Here is a 22027-nt window from a genome sequence, read left to right as displayed (position 1 = left end):
AACACGAGCCCCCGACTTTAGCCCGCTCTCGATCACGGACTTCAGCTCATTTGCGATGATCCTCGCCACATCGATCTGGACGTTGGTGAGGATAGAATGGACCAAATGTGCCACTGGGATCGGCACTGTAGAGGTGTGGGATTTAGGCTGGATGTTGGTTAAAACCAAAAGCAGTATCAGTTGAGCCATGGGAGTCATGTCCTCCCTGTGATACCTCATTGGAACCCCAGATGGGTTCAGCTCAACAGATTTCCCTGGTAAAAGCAGCGCGGCAGAAATTGCTTCAACATCACGGTGAAGCCGTAGGTCAATGTGGTATTGGTCTCTCTCTTCAGCTCCCAGCTGGAGCGGTTCCCCAAGGATTCGGTTGATGGCATCCCGATCAAATGCAATTGGACGCCCGACCACTTTAGATACCCAAGTAAAGGGCTCGTCGTCATCGGGCAGTGCGTTAGCATAAAATTCCCGCACTGTTGCTATGTCATAATGTTCCAAAGGATTAATCAACCGATCCCATTTCTTCGCGTCAATCAACCCGGCAAAATTTCTGTTAGTGCCCTGTGGGTTGATCAGGAATCGCTTCTCTGGAAGAATTTTCCGCTTCTCCAGAGAAATGTATCTGGCGGCCTGCTTCGGGCCGACAAACTTATCTTGGTCAAACTGGATAGGCACAGTCCGGGAAGTAGTCGCTCCCTTTCTTTTCTTAGCCGCTCCAGACCTTGACTCCATCTGCAAAATATGAGAGGAAACAACACACACCAAACAAACAGATTAGACATCAAAGCAATATTCAAAAGACTGACATGCTCGTTGCTGCTTCGCCTAGCGAAGTGGCAGCGAACGCTCGCCCCAGGTTCGCCTAGCGAGTGCTAGCGAACCTTACGGGTTTTGGGGTTTTTCAGCATGTTCAGAGATTATCCCCAAAACCCATACTCAAATCGTTCCAACATCAGAACCTAATGATATATCAAGTAAATAACCGTTCTATGCTATTGGGGATTACATATTTGCATTCAAAACCTAAAATCCCCAATTCTAAAACCTAAAATCCCAATTTGCAAAACCTAAATTACCACATGCAAACCTAATGTTTCCCATACTCCACTCATCCTAATTGCAATTCAAATTGGAAATATAAAGTTCAAACAAAAAGAAAATGTAGTAGGGCAAACCTTAGTTATAGTGATAGGTTGAAAATGTGAAGTGAGTAGGATTTGCAATCGACCGAGTAGGAAGAGAGTGTTAGTGAGAGAGATGCAAATGAGAGATTGTGGAGAGCTCTTGTAAAAAAAAATGTTCTCAGCAGGGTTGCAAGACAGCAAAGTTGTGTTAGGGCAAAAATGAGTGCCCTGCTGAGTTTTTAAATAAGTGTTGTCATGCAGCGCTCGCTGCTGCTTCGCCTAGCGAGCAGCTAGCGAATCAGCTCGCTACTGCCTCGCCTAGCGAATAGCAAGCGAGCATGACAGCAATTGCCTCTTCAAAGGCAGCAGTTCATGTTCATACAGCATGGTTTAAGCACAAAGAAACCCAACACAACACAACACAAAAACAGTAAATACTTACAATGTTGGGGTGCCTCCCAACTAGCGCTTGTTTAACGTCGGCTAAGCTCGACGGTGCGATGCTCACAGAGGAGCATCAAGCGGCAAAGCACAGCTCTCGCGATCCACATGACCGCTGAGATAAACTTTCAATCGTTGGCCATTCACGGTCCAACTATCTTTCTTGTCTATGTCTTCAATGACAATCGCCCCGTACTCCTTCACCTCTTTCACCCGAAATGGCCCGGACCATTTTGATTTCAACTTCCCGGGAAACAATTTCAACCGGGAGTTGAACAATATGACCAATTGTCCGGGCACAAATTCTTTGTTACGGAGCTTCTTGTCGTGATACTTTTTTGTTAGTTGTAAATTTACGTGTCGGGTTTTTGTTATCGTATCCACAGGGATTGTAAGATATCACCGCCGTTCGATGGTTGTATTAATTCTAGCTCAATGTAACAATAAGGTTTTGGTTGGTTGTCACGTTATCTTGCATAAAAAGGTAATAAATTGCGGTAAAAGTTATGGTTTGAATAAATGAGAAATATTGCCAAAATTAGGGTTCGATGATCACTTTGCATGTATTTGTTCGGTCAACAATCTTATAAACTCCTTTAGATGATAAATTATTTCACAAAGTCCTCCCAATATGTTTCTCTCGAACACACATTGTGAGCTTTCCCATTTTGATCCATTGTTTCTCTCGAACATAATCTATCAAAATGACAACTTTTTGGTTCAACCTTATGGTGAACAAAATCATTCATTACTATCTCTAGCTAACAAACAAGATTGGATGAAAACCTAGGTCAAGAGTTGGTAAACATCTCTCGATCATAAACCAACACAAAGAGTTTTAAATAGAAACAAAGTTTTCATCATATATTCACCATTAAAGAGTTTACATATGAAGATCCTTACATTTACACACAAAGCTAGTAATCACCTACATCTAACCTTGACAAATGGATGACTTAGCTACTCATTTTCATGGTAGCTTGGTCGGCAAGTTTCGGAAGAAGGTTGATCAACATCCAAGTCGGATAATCGATGTTGGATGGGAATCCACCTTCTTTTTGTAGAAGATGGTTACAAGATGAAGAGAAATGAAATCTAGGGCATAAAAGCTCCCAAGAACAATGCTGTAAAAATATCTAACAAAAGTACAAAAGTGGAAAAATGCTGTAAAAACTAGGTATGGTGCTCAAAAGTGGCACCTGCTACTTATAGAGTAGTACTGGACTGTCATGCTCGCTAGGCGAGCAGAAAGGCTCGCCTAGCGAGGGTCTAATTGTGGCACACAAGGCACCTGTGCCCAGAGAAACAGGGTCTGTTGAACTGTCATGTTCGCCTAGCGAACAAACCTTCGCCTAGCGAAGGACACGCTCCAACCTTCGCCCCAGCGAGGTTGAGAGGTTTTGCTACTGGAATGCTCGTTGGGGACTCGCTAGAGCTTCGGCTAGCGAGTGAGTGCTGGTTGCGCTTTCCACCAAAACTGAACGAACTCGCTACCACCTTCGCTATCAGCTCGCCTGGCGAATTTATTGACATTTTACTGGAGCTTTTCGCTGGGCGCTCGCCTAGCGAGCAGGCTTCGCCACAGCATTCGCCTAGCGAGCATGATGATGAATGCTTGTTTTTCTTTGGTTCCTTTGCCAACTTTCTTGTGTCTTAAATTTCAATTATTCCATGCCTTCTTCCTGCACAATAACACACAAATCAAAGGCACCAAGCTTGTTTATCAATGTAATGCATTTCATCTAAAACAAAGGTGATTTAGACAATTTAGCAAGGAAATAGAGTGAAAGATGCCCACATATGATAGCTCAAATAAGCACTTTTGGGCATCTAACACGCCTCCATTCAATTTTTAAGAGGAGTCGCCAATTGAATTGACGCCTCCTCCTAAAAGTGGGGTAGTTTGCGATTTTTTTTAAACCAAGAGTATTTTGGGAATTTTCTTGAAAAATTGGGTTATTTTTGTAAAAAATTCTTCAATCGGCGTCACTATCATAATTTTATGTGAAATCGTCAATTTGTCTGACACCAATTATGTATTCCAATATTTTTATTTAATTAAAAGAGAATTAGTTTAAAAAATATGTAAGAAAGATGATTATTATGAAAATTTATTTTTAAAATGTGATTATTTGAATAAAAATTATAATCTTTCTCGTATAAATAGACCAAAGAGAGCGTTTTAATTAAAACTACTTCACTATATATTAAAACTAAAATTAACATTTAATTTAAAAAAGTAAAAAAAAGAAATTGGCAATATGTATAAAATTAGATATAGATGTTTTAATGGCTATTAAAGATCAAGTGTACTTTTCATTTATTTTCCGTAGATTATGAAATTGATAAACATTTTTCGTGCAGGTGCCTTTTTGGAAAGAAAAAAATACAAAAGGAACGTTATGTAGGGTGGATTTGGCAAGAGGAGAAACTAAAAGAAAAAATCCCAAAAAGAAAAAAATACACAAAAAAAAAAAACCTTTTACTCTCAATGCCACGTGTACACTCCCCCTTTCACACTCAATCCGGTTACCAGTCTCAAAACCGGTTATTACCAGTCCCCGTAGAGGTTAAAAACCTCCCAATCCTACCTGTTTCCCAAATTCTCAACTTTAATAAATCTGTAACTCCTTTCATACACCAATAAACAGTTAAATAAAAAAAAAATTAGAATAAATTAAGTAAAATATTATATTTTTAATTCGAACCAGACCATTGTGGATGATGTTTTCTAATAATTATTATCATTTTGTTTAAAAAAAGATTATATTTTGTAGCAAATTAAATTGGTCAAAATAATAATAAATTATATTAGTTTGTAGAATTTATTTGTATATTTTTATTTATTAAAATTGATTTTCCTAAATCACAATGATCCATGCACTGTAAAATAAAAGAAAATATTTAAGTATAATTTTTTAAATTAGAATAACTATCAACATATATAATTAAGATTGTATAAAATTAACAGGCAATTCGACAACAATTATCTTTTATTTTTATTATAAAATCATTTTTTTAAAATTATAACACCGTTATACATTACCCTTAAATATATTATATATTATTATTAAAATTTTGAATTAATTTATTTTTAGAATTCATTCAAGCTTTTAAATAATTTATTCTTTTATATTTTGAGTTTCTAGATTATGAACGTTGGATTGTTCATTTCTATCATCTTTCTGGTTAATTTCATAAAAAAAAATGTTGTGATAATTTAATAATTGGTCGGTGGGAACATTCTCCAGTTGAATTCATCAAATATATATATATATATTCACTGTAACTCCAGTTAATTTTCAATGATAATACATGAATAAAAAAATCTACCATTTAGTCAATATAATCCTTATAACTGGACGTTATTATTTCTTACTACACTTATTATAATGGTAATACATAAATAAATAATAAAAATAAATTAATTAAAGCAAAAAAAAGTCTTTTTTTTTATAGAAATAAATTCATGAGTTGGTCTTCAGAGAAAGATCCAAAACTTTAAAGTTTAAATAAATTTAAATATTATTTATTGAAGATGTCTTCATTCAGCCAAGTTAAATTTATATAAATTTTTATTTTTTAACCTCAAAAACAGTGAATATTTTTCTAAAAATGCAAAGGTTTCTCTCTCTCTCTATATATATATATTTTAAAAAAATATTTTTTTAATTTGAATCATTTAGGAATTAAAATCGTACCAACACAATAGAAAATTGTTATCGAACCGAATCAAATCGAAAACAACGTTTGATTTGAATGTTTTTGAGCCATTGTTTTAAAAAATTGCACAATTCGATTTAGTTTGTAGTTTGTATTTTACGAATTGAACCAAATTAAATCACCTCGCATTATATTACAAGTTAAACTTCACTTAATCAATGTCCAACCCAAACCCGAATTCATTTTATCTTAGTTTTACGATTACAAATGATTTTCTCTTTCTCACAATTAGTGTTTTAGTTTCAACCTTCTTTATTCTCTCTTAGAAGTATTGTATATTTTTCTCATTTTCTTTGCAATGTACTCCTCGATTCTTCTTCTTTAATCTCTCATTTATTATATTTTTTTTCATCTTCTCATTTTTATAATACAGCTGTCTCTTTCAATCTCTCTTTTACCGCACCTCTTATGTTCTTGACTAGGCATGACAACATAACCGTACCGACGGGTTTATACCGGAACCCACCCCGAATTTGACAGGAAAAATCCGCTTTGACTGAGTTTAGATTTGGGTTTGGATTTTCCACAATTACCAAATATGGAGACGTCTCGGGTAATGGGGACACTAGTACCCACCTCGAACTCATCCCCGAACATGCCCCGTTTATATAATTATGTATTTTTATTATTTATCTTTTGTAATTTAGAATATTAAATATGGGATTAATATTTTAATATTTTGATTTGTATTTATTTTTTAAAATATTTGAAATATATGCCTGTAATTTTTTTGAGATTGTTTTATTTTATTACTTGTAATGTATTTTAATTTTGAAAGAAATAATTATTTCTATTAAAAATTAATTTCACTAATTAGATGGTGACGTGACAGTGATACCCGAACCCAACCCGAATAGTATGGGACAAGTTTGAGTTTTAATTGTCTACCATCGATGGATTTGGGACGGAGAATGAAGATTGTTTGAAAATTTGGATTTGGGTTTGGGGGAGATAAAAGTCGTCTTTGATCCGCCCCGTTGTCGTGCCTATTCTTGACATTGTTACTTATTATTTGGTAAAGTATGAATTATTAAACTTAAAGTTATGTTGTCCTCTATATGCCGAGTCATCTTAATTTTTGAAGGTCATGTGTAAGTTAATTATGGTTTAAATTTGAAAAATCAAATATGGACCCTAATTTATCATGGTTTAATTGTGATATTATTTTATGAGGCCATTTTTAATTACAATTTAAATGTTTTAAATTTTGGAACTTGTGTGATAACACGTCTTTCACGCCCTCAAAGACGGTCATATATATTTTTTTCATAAGCAATTTGCACCTAATAGAATTCGAAACTAAGACCTTGAGAGTAACACACTCTCAAGACCCCAACATTCCTTCTAGGCCGCATTTAAGTATGACTCAGTTAAGGTTATATAAAAAATCAGACCAGCCAAACCAAACCCGCCGAACCAATCCAAATTACATTATTTTGGTTTGCTTTGTTTTGTTTTAATTTTATTTCTAAAAGTTAACTAAACTAAACTGAATCGCACACTTTGCTTCTTCTTCAGTTTGAATGGCTTTTAGCGTCAAAACTGCCAAAACCAAACTACAAACACCTAGAATTATTTAGTCAAATATAATGCTTTTATGAAAACTAAAGGAGTAAAAATAATACTGATAAAATCAAAAGAAAATGAAACTGAAACACGTAACGTAAAAGGATACAAGTCAAACTTAAATACAACTTAGGGAATACAATTTATATTTAGTAAAATCCCCAAAATATCCTATTTCTTATCTCTATCCTTTCTCATCTACTCATTTATCATGTGAACTTAATAAAAAGTCTCACTTTTTAAAACTTAAATAAATCATATTCCATTAATTTTTCAAAAAAAATTCATTAAAGAAAAAGGAAAAAAGAAGAAAGAGAGAGAAAATTAAAAAAAAAGAAGGAAAAAAGAAGAAAGAGAGAGAAAATTGAGCAATATGTGCTAAGGTTATATACCACGGACACAAGTCACAACACACAATCTCTAGAGAGAGAGAGAAAGAAAGCCTAAGTGATGATCATGGCGAGTTCTTCAGCATCGGCATTTTCTAATGACATTCCAAACAACAATATCCATAAAAGTTGCACAATTGATTTCCCTTTCTCACCTGCTTTACCATCATGCAACTTATTTGACATGTCTCCACCACCACCGTCATCACTATCCGATCATCATGATCAAAATGATGCTTCTTTTATTGCTGACATAGACATGTTGAGCTCAGATGATTTCAACACTTCTTGGTTCTCAGACTTCAACTTTGAAACCGACACATCAGAATCACTACCTGTTGCCACCCAAACTGGCGTACAACTGCCTCCTTTGCCGGTTTTGTCCCCCGCTGCAACATCTGAGGTTTTAAATAATAATGCGGTGACTCCTGCCCCGGGTTCCTTTTTGAATACTTCATCACCGAATGAGCCTGGTGTTATTGCAAACAAACCGGTTGTTGCCAGAGTTGAGAATGGAGATGGATGTGAATTTGTTGAAGGAAAAGAAGCTGAAGCCGAGGATCGCGGTGGAGATCGTCGAATTGTAACAGTGGAGAATCAAAAAGATCAAAATCAGACTAAGAACCCGTCGTGAGTTGATTACAATATCTTTAAATTATTTATTTATTTATATTATTAAATCAAAATAAAAACTATTATTGATATAAAAAATAAAAATATTAAAATAAAAGGAATTAGGCAGTTACAGTCAAAGAGAAAATTAAGGAAGATGATGAAATATGTTTTTTTTCTGTGTTTCTATGTGTTCAATTCATTTGTGTGTGGTAGGGTGAAACTAAAGAAGACGGACAAGAAGAAGCAAAAGCTGAATAGAGTTATTTTCAAGACACAAACTGAACTTGATCACTTGGATGATGGTTATAGGTGGCGTAAGTATGGCCAGAAGTCTGTCAAAAACAATCCTTTTCCCAGGTATCATCAAATCCATCGTAGATCTAAGTGCAAGTTTATGCAAATTAAATTACATATTTGATTTTCTTTAGATTGTATCTAATGTTATAACTATAGTAGTGATCACACATATTGTTGAATTGAACTTACATTTATTTTTATCTTGTTCGGTGATATGCAAAACAGGAGATATTACCGTTGCACCACCCCTGGTTGTAAAGTGAAGAAGCATATAGAGCGTTTCGCGCTTGAGCCTTCCATGTTGCTAACCTCTTATGAAGGAAACCATACCCACCTAGCTCCAAAGGTGACGCGTGTTGCACGCCTTGAAATCATGCATGATGCTACTGCTACTGGTGTCCAGAAAATCCACCATAAAATCAAAACTAATGGTATTTGTGTTGCTGGAAACAAACCTCCAATGTTGCAGCAGTTGCAACCACAACAGTTTCAGAATCAGAATGTGATTCCCCAGCAACCTGCATTGCCTCCATTGTTATACAATAATGGTTATAATAACTCCTTCAACGTCGCTCCAACTTCGAATGTTGTTAACCATGCTAACAACTTTCTACCTTTGAATGTTGTTCACTCTTTTGTTGCTAACAATTCTCCAACTTTGAATTTTGCTAACTCTGCTAACAACTTTCCACCTTTGAATGTTGTTAACCCCGCTGCTGCAGACAATTTTCCACCTCTGGATGTTGTTAACCCTGTTACTGCTGAAACTTCTCCACCTTTGAATGTGGTTAACTCTGCTAGCAATTTCTTCAACTCTTCGACATCATTTGGTGAATTCCTTCAAAACATAGGTGGGTGCAATTTTTCATTGTTGACAGATAATTTGATAAGCAACGATGGACTTCTTCAGGACATGATCATGCAAAGGGAGACAAGAGGAGCTTGGGCTGGAGCTGGAACAGGAAGATGAAGATGATGATTCTTATGTTTCATGTTATTTTAAACATACTTAGTTATGGTGTTAATTAATGTCATTTGACCTGTATATTAATTAATATCAGGTAGTCAATAATTTAAGATACTGAAACTTATGTGATGATGATGATGGTGGTGGTGGAAAACTCTACGAGTCTTCTTTATAATTAGAGTTTCCTTTATTTAATAACAATGCCCTAATTAATAGATTATGATTATTATGCCGCTTTTAGCTTTTTCTTGTTAATTTTCTTCTGTGTTGTTATTTGTTCTCAGTTTATAATTACATTTTTCTTACCATTTTGGTGATATTCCCTTTCTAGAACTAGTCTTTTTTCTTCTTTTTGTCACATCATCCACATTAAACTCTTTCTCAATGGTTGGATTGTTTCTAGGGTTAGGTTTTTTTTACCTTATTAGAATGTCTTCTTTTTCAACTCTATAGATACTTTAACTGGAAAAGAAAGACAAGAACAAGTAAGTTGATTGATTATAAGATATGAAAATATTATATAAAAATGGTGTTATAATAGCCTCATGACATGACACAATACATGAGGTATTAACAAAAGTTAGTACCATGATTACTTTAGTAGTACACCCTCTTCTCATTAGTATAAGCAACAACAAAAAATTGGTTCACTAAATAATTAATATATTTGATATACAATAATGACCAGATAAATCATTTATTCGATGAATCTAAAAAAATTTGCTTATAATAATGACCGGAGAATGTACCGATTAGCTTTTTATATACTACGGCTTTTTTCTGATCATCTTACTCTATAAGCTATATATAAATATGGGTTTCTACCATTCAATCATGATGTGTGTTACCTAATTGGAAAGTACCAAGAGCATGGCAAAAGATAGATGATTAGATGAGATATTGGATTGCCAAGGCATATAGATATTTCTTCATATTATATATATATATATATATATATATATATATATATATATATATATATATATATAGAGAGAGAGAGAGAGAGAGAGAGAGTAATAGTAATAGTAGTAGAAGTCATTCTCTATATTATACCTCTATAGTTTAGTGTAGTTTTTGTTTCTTTCTCTAGGGCATATGGTGCCCAATAAGATCTACCAAAATAAAGGGTCTACACCATCATATTTTTCACTTACCAACTTGCTATATGATCATTTTTCATTAAGTTGTTTGGGGATATGGAGGTCTGACTTGCCTATATTTTTTAATTTTTTAATAAATTATCTCTCTTGTACAAAACTTTGAAAATATGTAAGTTTTTTCTTTAAAATCGTTTTGACCATATGATGGTACTTCACTTACCAAGCAATAATATCCAGTTTTCTAAAATATCAACTTGCTTATGATTTTGGTTGAATGATATAGAGATAAAAAGTGTCTGTATTCAAAGTTTTTTTAAGTTGATGTTAACTTATTTTAATAGATAAGTTAAAAAGTAAAAAATATTAAAAATAAAAGAGTTGTGTTAAAAGAAAAAAAATTAAATTATTAAAAAAAATCAATGCACAATTTACGAAATAGTCTATTGTGGTCCTTCCCGGCTCGAGGAATTAGTCTCTGCAGTTGATCGTAAAAGATACCCGATTTCTAAAATATATATATATAAAGGACACTCTTGTCCATTACAAGGTGTGCAATTTAGTTTAAGACATTACAACATGATCAACTAAGATTAAGGAAATCTATAGGAGCTACAAACCACTCATAAAAGTTACAATTTACATTGGGTTTTGGCACTATTGCATTTCATATCCATGTCATCAGCTTTATGGAAAACATTATTTTCTCTACTTTGCACACCTCGCCTTTGAAAAATATATTGTTTCTTTTTAAACACACACATACCAACAAGTTTCTAACCATACAACACCATTCTTATCCTATATTTTCCACTTTAATTTTCTTATATGATGGTTGAAACTCTCCCGAGTCGGGTAATTCATCTCTATTGTCAAACCAATCCACTCCTCCACATCCTTCCACACATTTTGGTTACAAGACATTGGAATATTAAGTGTGTTAATATTTCTTCTTCCTGAAAACAGAAACGCAGATTAAGTTTTTATTATTTTGTATAGTTCCTCTTCATTCTGACTGTTATCTACTAGGTAGTTTATCTTGCATCAATCTTCATCCAAACACCTTAATTTTAGATGGAACCTTTGTCATACAAAATCCTCTCAATGCATATCTTACATCTTCATCAAGAACTCTCTCATGCCTAGCCTCCTCGAGCATCCTATAACAAGACTTGACGGAGTAAGTCTTCATGCTTTCAAGGATCCACACAAACTTCTCATGATCTTTTATGCTTGACTCTACTTCTGTCATATAATTGTGCATCTCTTCCATCTGTAATAGTAGTTATGAACTTGATATTCACTCATTCCCCAACATTACATTTATCCCTTATGGACTTTATATCTCTCTACCAAATAGATTCCTTACTTTTCTCAATATAATCTTCATCACTCAGCATCTGCAGAGTTGCATTCCCATACCTATGTCACAAGATTCTTGCCAATAATGCATCATTATCTATCGACACTTTCCACTTCCACTTGCATAATAGTGACTTCTTAAAAATATTTACATTCTTCACACTTAAACCTCTATTATCTTTTGATCTACGCACATTTTTTCAACTAACCCAATGAACTCTTCTTTTGATTTTTGAGTCTCCCTAAACAAAATTTTATTGGATCTTAGTGATTTATTGCCATGCCTACGCTAGTGCTTTATAAAATCACAAGAAATAGATAGGTAAGATAAGCATCTAGTTTAGAAATGTTACTCCCCCGCCCATGGATAGGTGTTTGCCCTTCCAAACTGCCGACCTTCTTCTCAATCTCTCAATGACAGGTCTCCACATGGAAATTCTTCTTAGATTATAACCCACAAGTACACTGTGAAAATTGAATGGTAAAACATTCACTAATACAAAATATATTTTTGGTAACACTATATTACTACGGTCGTTTAATCAACCGTAATAATAACTAATTTTTACGCTCTTGGATTTTTTTTATCACAAGACTTTTCATCACGATTATTTATACAAACCATGGTGATAGATGAAAGGTTACACACTTCGAATCCCAACACCAAAAAAAATCTATTTTTTCGTTAGAAAAAGGGTTTGTCCTTACACTCTTATATATATTTTAAAATTAAAATACCTATCACCACAGTTATTACCAGAAATTGTTGTGTAAAGTACTTAGATTTCATCATGATTTTTAGTATCAAACATGATGAAAGGTGTTACTTATATATAAGCAGAGTTATCTCCCTTCAGCAGAGAACATCTGTCTCTCTCAAAGAAAAACCCTAACATCTCTCTTACGCATTTCCTTTTCTTCCACAAAATATTTTCTTCTTCTTCATAATAATAATAAAAGGTAGTCAGTTTCAACATTATTTCTTCTTTATCCTTCTTCTTCTTCTTCATACGCTTTATTCCATTTTTCTTTGTATAGCTTCTAATATTCATCACCATTGAAGAAATTTCAAGGTATATCATTCTTTCGACCTATTCATTCCATTCGGTGTTACAAAATAGTTATTGTTCATCATGTTGTTATTGTTATTGTTGTTGTTGTTGTTGTTGTTATTGTTGATGTTGTTTTTCTTGTTGTTCTTGTTCTTGTTCTTGTTTTTCTTATTGTTGTTATGTTAAAAATATCTATTATTATATATTATGATGAAAGCTATCATTGTAGTCAGGAAAAACATATGGCAAAAATGAAAAATAGATTTGACTTTATCACAACCATGGTTATATGTAGCGCACTTTCCAGTTTATTACCAAGGACAATAGACCATGGTTGTAAATAGCCTAATAACGACCACATGTTATCCCACCTAGGTTTTGCAACGGTGATTATAAGGCTTTCACAACTGTGATTATACGTGTTTTTCGTAGTAGTGATCTTTACAACATGAAAAAACGTTGAAGCCACATGTATAAAGTGTTTGTTCAATTTTTTTCCTTATAGTTTGCTCTTACAGAAATCGATACCCAACCCTGAGACCATTTCAAAACATCTTAGCAGTGCTTTGATACTCCATAAATAGTTCCGATATGTATTCTCAACTATAATGGTATCATTTACAAATTGTAGTGTAACATATTTGACCTCTTATTCACCTTGTATCCATGAAAATCAACCAACTCCCTAGCTCTCTTAATTAACCTTGTTAATCTTTCGGGAAAAAATCATCAATAGAAAAGGAGACATGGGATTACCATGTCTCAAGCCACGCCCAATAATAAAATCCTTTTTAGGGGGGTTAGTTTTTGGAACTAAGGTTGAGAATGAGGATGTAATTGCCTTAGTCAACATAGCATTTGTATAAAATTTATTCATAAACTCTACCAAATCATCCTTTAAAGTGTTTCAACACTTCTTAATGAATCCAAAATTATATCCATCTGGCCTTGGGCTTTTATTTCCATCACTATTTCATACACCATCTCTAATATCCTCAAATGAGAATGGTTCTTCCAGCTTTTCCATATCCACCATTGAGATAAATTTCAACTCAACCCCTTCAATGACAGGTCTTTGAAAATTTGTTTCTTATAGTTTCCCTTCAAAATAATGTTTACTTCATTATTTACCTCTTCCACTTGTTCCATCATGCCCTTAATTGTGTTGATTGGTGCTATAAAATTCTTCATATTCCTTGACCTCATAACATTGTAAAAAACTCTAGTGTTCAAGTCCTTCTCCTTAATCCATTTCATCCTTGAATTCTATCTAATAAAGATCTCTTTACGTTGAAGATTCTTATACATCTTACTTGTTTCCACCCCTCTTTTTCTACTATCTTTGAGATCATGTCCTCAATACTAGCTCTTAACAAGCCATCAAATTCATCAACTGTTTCACTACTTCTCATACCTTCAAATTAATCCATCCAAATACTTCCTTATTCCACCAACTTAACCTATTGAAAAACATCTTTAATTTTTTCTTAATTACATAAGCTCTTCTTCCTTCTATTTTTATTGACTTCCATTCATCATCCATAAATTGTACAAAATCTTTATGTTCAAACCAACAGTTGTCCATCCTAAATGGTTTTGATCCTCAGATAGAGTCATTAACCTTGATCCAAATTGGAAGTCTTTTGAATCTCTAGTGTGTTTGCTATATATGTTAGATAATTTCGATTGGGCCAAACAAGGTTGGGATACTGTATTTTGCCTTTGACTTAAACACAACACTTTCCCCTAAGGCTTCTCGAGTGTTTACTAGCTAGGAATTATTTTGAAGTCCTGGCTAACATCTGGCTATAGTGTTAGATCATAGTGAAAATAAGGAAGGTCATAGAGTAGTTATAGAGGTAGTGGGGAACAAGCATTTTTAATGTATTTCTCTTCATTGAAACTTCTAGCCAGTTTTTTGGGCGCATGGTTTTAGGCTCGTTGTTTAGGGATATGTGCTTTTTCCTAGGACATTCGAGTTCACTTGAGTATGTTTTTACTTCCAAGGTAAAATTTGGTCGTTGATTAGTAAATATTTATTTTCCATTGAGCTAGTTCGTTGTTTTCCACCCTCTCTATATATAAAGGTCACCGTAGAGGTTGAAAATCTCCCTAACCTACCTGTTTTCCAAATTCCCAACTCTAATAACTCTGTAACTCCTTTCACACACCAATAAACAATTAAATAAAAAATTAGAATAAATTAAATAAAACATTTTATTTTGAATTTGAACCGGACCATTGTGGATGATGTTGTTATTATCATTTTGTTTAAAAAAAGTTTTTATTTTGTAGCAAATTAAATTGATCGAAATAATAATAAATTATATTATTTTGTAGAATTTATTTGTATACTTTTATTTATCAAAATTGATTTTCCTAAATCACATTGATCCATGCACTGTAAAATAAAAGAAAATATTCAAGTATAATTTTTTTAATTAGTTCAGATGACAATTTTTTTAGAATAATTATTTATATATATAATTAAGATTGTATAAAACTAACAGTCAATTAGACAACAATTATTATTATTATTTATTATAAAGTCAATCTTTTTTAAAATTATAACACCACCCTAACCTTAAATATAATATATATTATTATCAAATTTTTGCATTAATTTATTTTTAGAATACATTCAAGCTTTTCCATATTTTTTTTTTTATATTTTGAGTTTCTAGATTATGAATGTTGGATTGTTTGTTTCTATCATCTTTCTAGTTAATTTCATCAACAAAAAATATTGTGATAATTTAGTAACTTGGTCAGTGGAACATTTTCCAGTTGAATTCACCAAAAAAAAAATAAATAAAAATATATATATATATATATATATATATATATATATATATATATATATATATATATATATATATATATATATATATATATATATATATATATATATATATATATATATATATATATATATATATATATATATATATATATATATATATATATATATATATATATATATTTGTTGTTGTTGTTTTCACTGTTACTTCAATTGATTTTTAATGATAATACATGAATAAAAAAATCTACCATTTAGTCAATATAATCTTTATAATTGGACGGTATTATTTCTCACTACATTTATTATAATGGTAATACATAAATAAATAATAAAAATTAATTAATTAAAACACAAAAAGTCTTTTCTTTTATAAAAAAACAGTTCATGAGTTGGCCTTCAGATAAAGATACAAAACTTTAAAGTTTATATAAATATAAATATTATTTATTGAAGATGTCTTCATATATAGCGGAATTAAACACCAAAATTATTGTATAAATTTTTATTTCTTAATCACAAAAGCAGTGATTTTTTTTTTAAAATGCAAAGGTTTATATATATATATATATATATATATATATATATATATATATATATATATATATATATATATATATATATATATATATATATATATATATATATATATATATATATATATAAATATATTTTTTTGATTTGAATCGTTTAGGATGGTTATCGAACCGAATCAAATCTAAATCAGTGCTTGATTCGAATGTTTTTGAGCTATTTTTAAAAAAATGCACGATTTGATTGAGTTTGTAGTTTATATTTTACGAATGGAACCAAATTAAATCAACTCGCATTATGTTACAACTCAAATTTCACTTAATCAACGTTCAATCCAAATCCAAATTCATTTTGTCTTAGTTTTACGATTACAAATGATTTTCTCTTTCTCACAATTAGTATTTTAGGTTCAACCTTCCTTATTCTCTCTTAGAAGTATTGCATATTCTTCTCTTTTCTTCGCAATGCACTCCTTGATCTTCCTCTTTAATCTCTCATTTATTAAAAAAAATTCTTTTTCATCTTCTCATTTTTATAATTGTTGTCTCTTTCAATTTATCTTTTACCACACCTCTTATGTTCTTTACTAGGCAAGACAACATAACCCGTACCGGCGAGTATCCACCCCGAATTTGATGGGAAAAATATATTTTGACTGAGTTTGGGTTTGGATTTTTCACAATTACAAAAGACGGAGACAGATCGGGTAATGGAGACACTAGTACCCATCTCGAACTCATCCCCGAACCCGCCTCGTTTATATAATTATGTATTTTTATTATTTAGTTTTGGTAATTTAGAATATTAAATATGTGATTAATGTTTTAATATTTTGATTTGTATTTATTATTTAAAATATTTGAAATATATGTATGGATTTTTTTTGAGATTGTTTTATTTTATTATTTGTAAAATATTTTAATTTTGAAAAAAAAAAGCATTTCTATTAAAAAATTGATTCCACTAAATAGGTGGTGGTGTGATGGTGATACCCGAACCCGTTTGGGACGAGTTTGTGTTTTAATTATCTATCCTCGATGGGTTTGGGATAGAGAATGAGGATTGTTTGAGAATTCGGGTTTGGATTTGGGGGAGATGAAAATCGTCTCTGATCCGCCCCGTTGCCATGCCTATTCTTGACATTGTTACTTATTATTTGGTAATGTATAAATTATTAAACTTAAAGTTATGTTGTCTTCTATTTGCCGAGTCATCTTAATTTTAGAAGGTCATGTGTAAGTTAATCATGGTTTAAATGTGAAAAATCAAATATGGACCCTAATTTGTCATGATTTAATTGTGACAATTATTTTATAAGACCATTTTTAATCACAATTTAAACGTTTTAAATTTTGGAGCTTGTGCGATAGCACGTCTTGCACACCCTCAAAGACGACCATATATATTTTTTTATAAGCAATTTGCACCTAATAGGATTCGAAACTGAGACCTTGATTGTAGCACACTCTCAAGACCCAAACATTCACCTCTAGGTCGCATTTAAGTATGACTCAATTAAAATTATATAAAAAATCAAAACCAGCAAAATCAAACCTGTCGAACCAACCCAAATTACATTATTTTGGTTTGATTTGTTTTGTTTTAATTTTATTTCTAAAATTCAACTAAACTAAATTGAATCACACGTTTTTCTTCTTCTTCCGTTTGAATGATTTTTAGCGTCAAAACTGTCAAAATCAGACTGCAAACACCTAGAATTATTTCGTCAAATATAATGTTTTTTTTATGAAAACTAAAGGAGTAAAAATAATATTAATAAACTCAAAAGAAAATGAAAATGAAATAGGTAACATAAAAGGATACAAGTCAAACTTAAATACAACTTAGGGAATACAATTTAAATTTAGTAAAATTCCCAAAAAATATCATTTTTCTTATCTCTATCATTTATCATGTACTCATTTATCATGTGAAATTAATAAAACAACCTCACTTTTTAAAATTAAATAAATCATATTCCATTAATTTAAAAAAAAACATATTTCATTAAATAAAAAGGAAAAAAAAAGAAAGAGAGAGAAAACTGAGCAATATGTGCTAAGGTTATATACCACTCACACAAGTCACAACACACAATCTCTAGAGATGGAGAGAGATAGAGAGAGAAAGCCTAAGTGATGATCATGGCAAATTCTTCAACATTAGCATTTTTTGATGAGATTTCAAACAACAGTATCCATGAAAGTTGCATAATTGATTTCCCTTTCTCACCTGTTTTACCATCATGCATTTTATTTGACATGTTTCCACCACCACCACCACCATCATCATTATCCGATCATCATGATCAAAATGATGCTTCTTTTGCCGGTGACATGAACATGTTGAGCTCAGATGATTTCAACACTTCTTGGTTCTCAGACTTCAACTTTGAAACCGCATGTCAGAATCACTACCTGCTGCCACCCAAACTGACGTGCAACTGCCTCTTTTGTCGGTTTTGTCCCCCGCTGCAACATCTAAGGTTTTGAATAATAATGCGGTGACCCCTGCCTCGGGTTCCTCTTTGAATACTTCATCACTGAATGAGGTTTGGTTTGTTGCTAACAAACCGGTTGTTGCAAGAGTTGAGAATGAAGATGGACGTGAATTTGTTGAAGGAAAAGAAGCCGAAGTTGAGGATCATGGTGGAGATCGTCGAATCGTAGCGGTGGAGAATTGAAATGATCAAAATCGGACTAAGAAAAATCGACGTGAGTTTATTAAAATATCTTTGAATTATTTATTTATTTATTTTATTAATTCAAAATAAAAAATATTATTGATATAAAAAAATAATTAAAAGAAAAGGAATTAGGCAGTTACAGTCAAAGAGAAAATTGAGGAAGATGATGAAATATGTTTTTTTTCTGTATGTTCAATTCATGTGTGTGTGGTTGGGTGAAACCAAAGAAGACAGACAAGAAGAAGCAAAAGCCGAATAAAGTTATTTTCAAGACACAAACTGAACTTGATCACTTGGATGATGGGTATAGGTGGCGCAAGTATGGCCAGAAGCATGTAAAAAATAGCCCTTTTTCCAGGTATCATCAAATCCATCGTAGATCTGGGTGCAAGTTTCTGCAAATAAGTTTTGCAGAAACTTGCACCCAGATCAAATCAAACACTAGTTGAAAATCAAATTACGTATTTGATTTTCTTTAGATTATATGCAATGTTATAACTATAGTAGTGATTACACATATTGTTGAATTGAACTTACATTTATTTCTATTTTGTTTGGTGATATGCAAAACATGAGCTATTACCGTTGCACCACCCCTGGTTGTAAAGTGAAGAAGCACATAAAGCGTTTCACGTATGAGCCTTCCATGCTGCTAACCTCTTATGAAGGCAACCACAACCACCTAGCTCCAAAGGTGATGCGTGCTGCACGCCTTGAAATCATGCATGATGCTATTGCTGTTGGTGTCTAGAAAATCCACCGTAAAATGAAAACTAATGGTGTTTGTGTTGCTGGAAACAAACTTCCAATGTCGCAGCAGTTGCAACCACAACCAAAATCAGAATGTGATTCCTCAGCAACCTGCATTGCCTCCATTTCTATATAATAATGGTTATAATAACTCCATCAATGTCATTCCAACTTCAAATGTTGTTAACTATGCTAACAACTTTCTACCTTTGAATGTTGTTAACTCTTATTCTTCTGCTAACAATTCTTCAACTTTGAATGTTGTTAACTCTGCTAACAACTTTCCACATTTGAATGTTGTTAACCCCGCTGCTACAGGCAATTTTCCATCTTTGAATGTTGTTAATCCTACTGCTGCTGAAAATTCTCCACCTTTAAATGTTGTTAACTCTGTTGGCAATTTCTTCAACTCTTCGACATCATTTTGTGAATTCCTTCAAAATACAGATGGATACAATTTTTTAATGTTGACAGATAATTTAATGAGCAACGATGGACTTCTTCAGGACATGATCATGCCAAGGGAGACGAGAGGGGCTTAGGATGGAGCTAGAACAGGAAGATGGAGATGATGATTCTTATGTTTCATGTTATTTTAAAGATACTAAGTTATGGTATTAATTAATTCCATTTAACTTGTATATTAATTAATATCCGGTAGCCAAAAATTTAAGATACTGAAACTTATATCATGATGATGATGGTGGTGGTGGAGAACTCTATGAGTCTCATTTATAATTAGAGTTTCCTTTATTTAATAACTATGCCCTAATTATTAGATTATGATGATTATGCTACTTTTAGTTTTTTCTTGTTAATTTTCTTCTATGGTGTTATTTAGTCTCAATTTATAACTAGATTTTTCTTACCATTTTGGTGATTTTCCCTTTCTAAAACTAGTATTTTTCTCTTCTTTTTGTCACATCATCCACATTAAATTCTTTCTCCATGGTTGGATTGTTTTTTAAGGTTAGGGACTTTTTTAACCTTAATTGTTACAATGTCTTCTTTTCCAACGCTATAGATACTTTAATTGGACAAGAAAGACAAGAACATGTAAGTTGATTGATTATAAGAGATGAAAATATTGTATGAAAAGGGTGTTATAATAGCCTCAAGACATGACACAATACATGAGCTATGAAAAAAGTTAGCAACATGATTACCCCCTCGAGTCACTATTATAAGCAACAAAAAAATGGTTTATTAAATAATTTATGTATCTGATATATAATAATGACTAGATATATCATTTATTCAATGAATTTAAAATATTTTTTGTTGCTTATAATAATGACCGGAGAATGTACCGTTTAACTTTTTATATATGATGACTTTTTTCTCGTCATCGTAGTCTATAAGCTATATACAAATATGAGTTTCTACCATTCAATCATGATGTGTTTTACCTAATTGGGAAGTAGCAAGAGCATGGCAAAAGATAGATGATTAGATGAAATATTGGATTGCTAAGATATATAGATATTTCTTCATGTCTTATATATAGCATAGAAATAATAATAGTAGTAGAAGTTATTCTTTATATTATACCTCCAGTTTAGTGTACTTTTTGAGTTTAGTGTACTTTTTGTTGCTTTCTCTAGGGTATATGTTTCACAATAAGATCTATCATAGTAAACAGTCTACTCCATCATATTTTTCACTTACCAACTTGCTATAGGATTAGTTTACAATAAGTTGTTTGGGGATATGGAGGTCTGACTTACCTATATATTTTTTAATTTTTTAATAATTTATCTCTCTTGTGCAAAATTTTAAAAATATTTAATTTTTTTCTATAAAATGGTTATGAGCATGATGTTACTTCACCTACCAAGGAATAATATTAAGTTTTCAAAAATATCAAGTTGCTTATGATTTTGGGTAGAGGATACAGAGATAAAGTGATTGTATTCGAAGTTTTTATAAGTGGGATTGTTGAATCCTTATTTAAAAAATAGATATGTGGTCTCCTAGTTTTTTTTCCTTTAATTTACTATGTTGGTCTAATTGTTTTTTTTAATATTAATTTGATGTTAACTTGTTTTAGTACATAAGTTAAGAAGTAAAAAAATACTAAAAATAAAAGAGTTGTGTTAAAAGAAACAAATTTAAATTATTAAAAGAAATCAATGCATAATTTTACGAAATAAATTTTTTAAGTTTAATTTCTTAATTTATACTCTTTGAAAATAGATTGATATTTTCCATTTTAATATTATTTCTTATTCTTTTTAACAGAGATACTTGAGTATGTTGATGTATTTGATCTCTATATTAAACAAAATAAATCAACACTTTACCTGTATATTTTGAAAAAAATTGCATTCAACTCTTTAACACTTTAGAATTAACTTTTTTTCATAAAACTTAACAATTTTTTTATATATAAGTAAAATTCATTAGTAGAGTATAAGGGGTACCCAAGAGCACATAGATGAGTTGTTCTTTCAATTTAACTAGAGGTCTTGGGCTCAAACCTAGTTTCGGGCACACAACAATGTTAAATCAATTAAGAGAGAACTTTATCGTTTATTGTGGTCCTCCTTGGCTCGAGGGATTAGTCTCCGCAATTGATCACAAAAGATACTCGATTTCTAAAACAAATAATATAAAGGATACTCTTG

General features: G+C 31.9%; 1 protein-coding gene across 1 annotated transcript; it reads left to right on the top strand.

The window, feature by feature from the left end:
- Positions 1–7170: 7170 nt before the first annotated feature.
- Positions 7171–9339, top strand: LOC127073168 (probable WRKY transcription factor 10). Its single transcript, XM_051014291.1, has 3 exons — positions 7171–7870; positions 8069–8212; positions 8378–9339. The coding sequence occupies exons 1-3, from the start codon at positions 7302–7304 to the stop codon at positions 9120–9122; spliced, it is 1458 nt and encodes a 485-aa protein (XP_050870248.1). The 5' UTR covers positions 7171–7301; the 3' UTR covers positions 9123–9339.
- The last annotated feature ends 12688 nt before the right edge of the window (positions 9340–22027 follow it).

Source organism: Lathyrus oleraceus, chromosome 4 (genome assembly GCF_024323335.1).
Source record: "Lathyrus oleraceus cultivar Zhongwan6 chromosome 4, CAAS_Psat_ZW6_1.0, whole genome shotgun sequence".
Classification (NCBI taxonomy): domain Eukaryota; kingdom Viridiplantae; phylum Streptophyta; class Magnoliopsida; order Fabales; family Fabaceae; genus Lathyrus; species Lathyrus oleraceus.
Note: the sequence above shows the minus strand (reverse complement) of the source record. Positions and strands in the feature narration are given on the sequence as shown.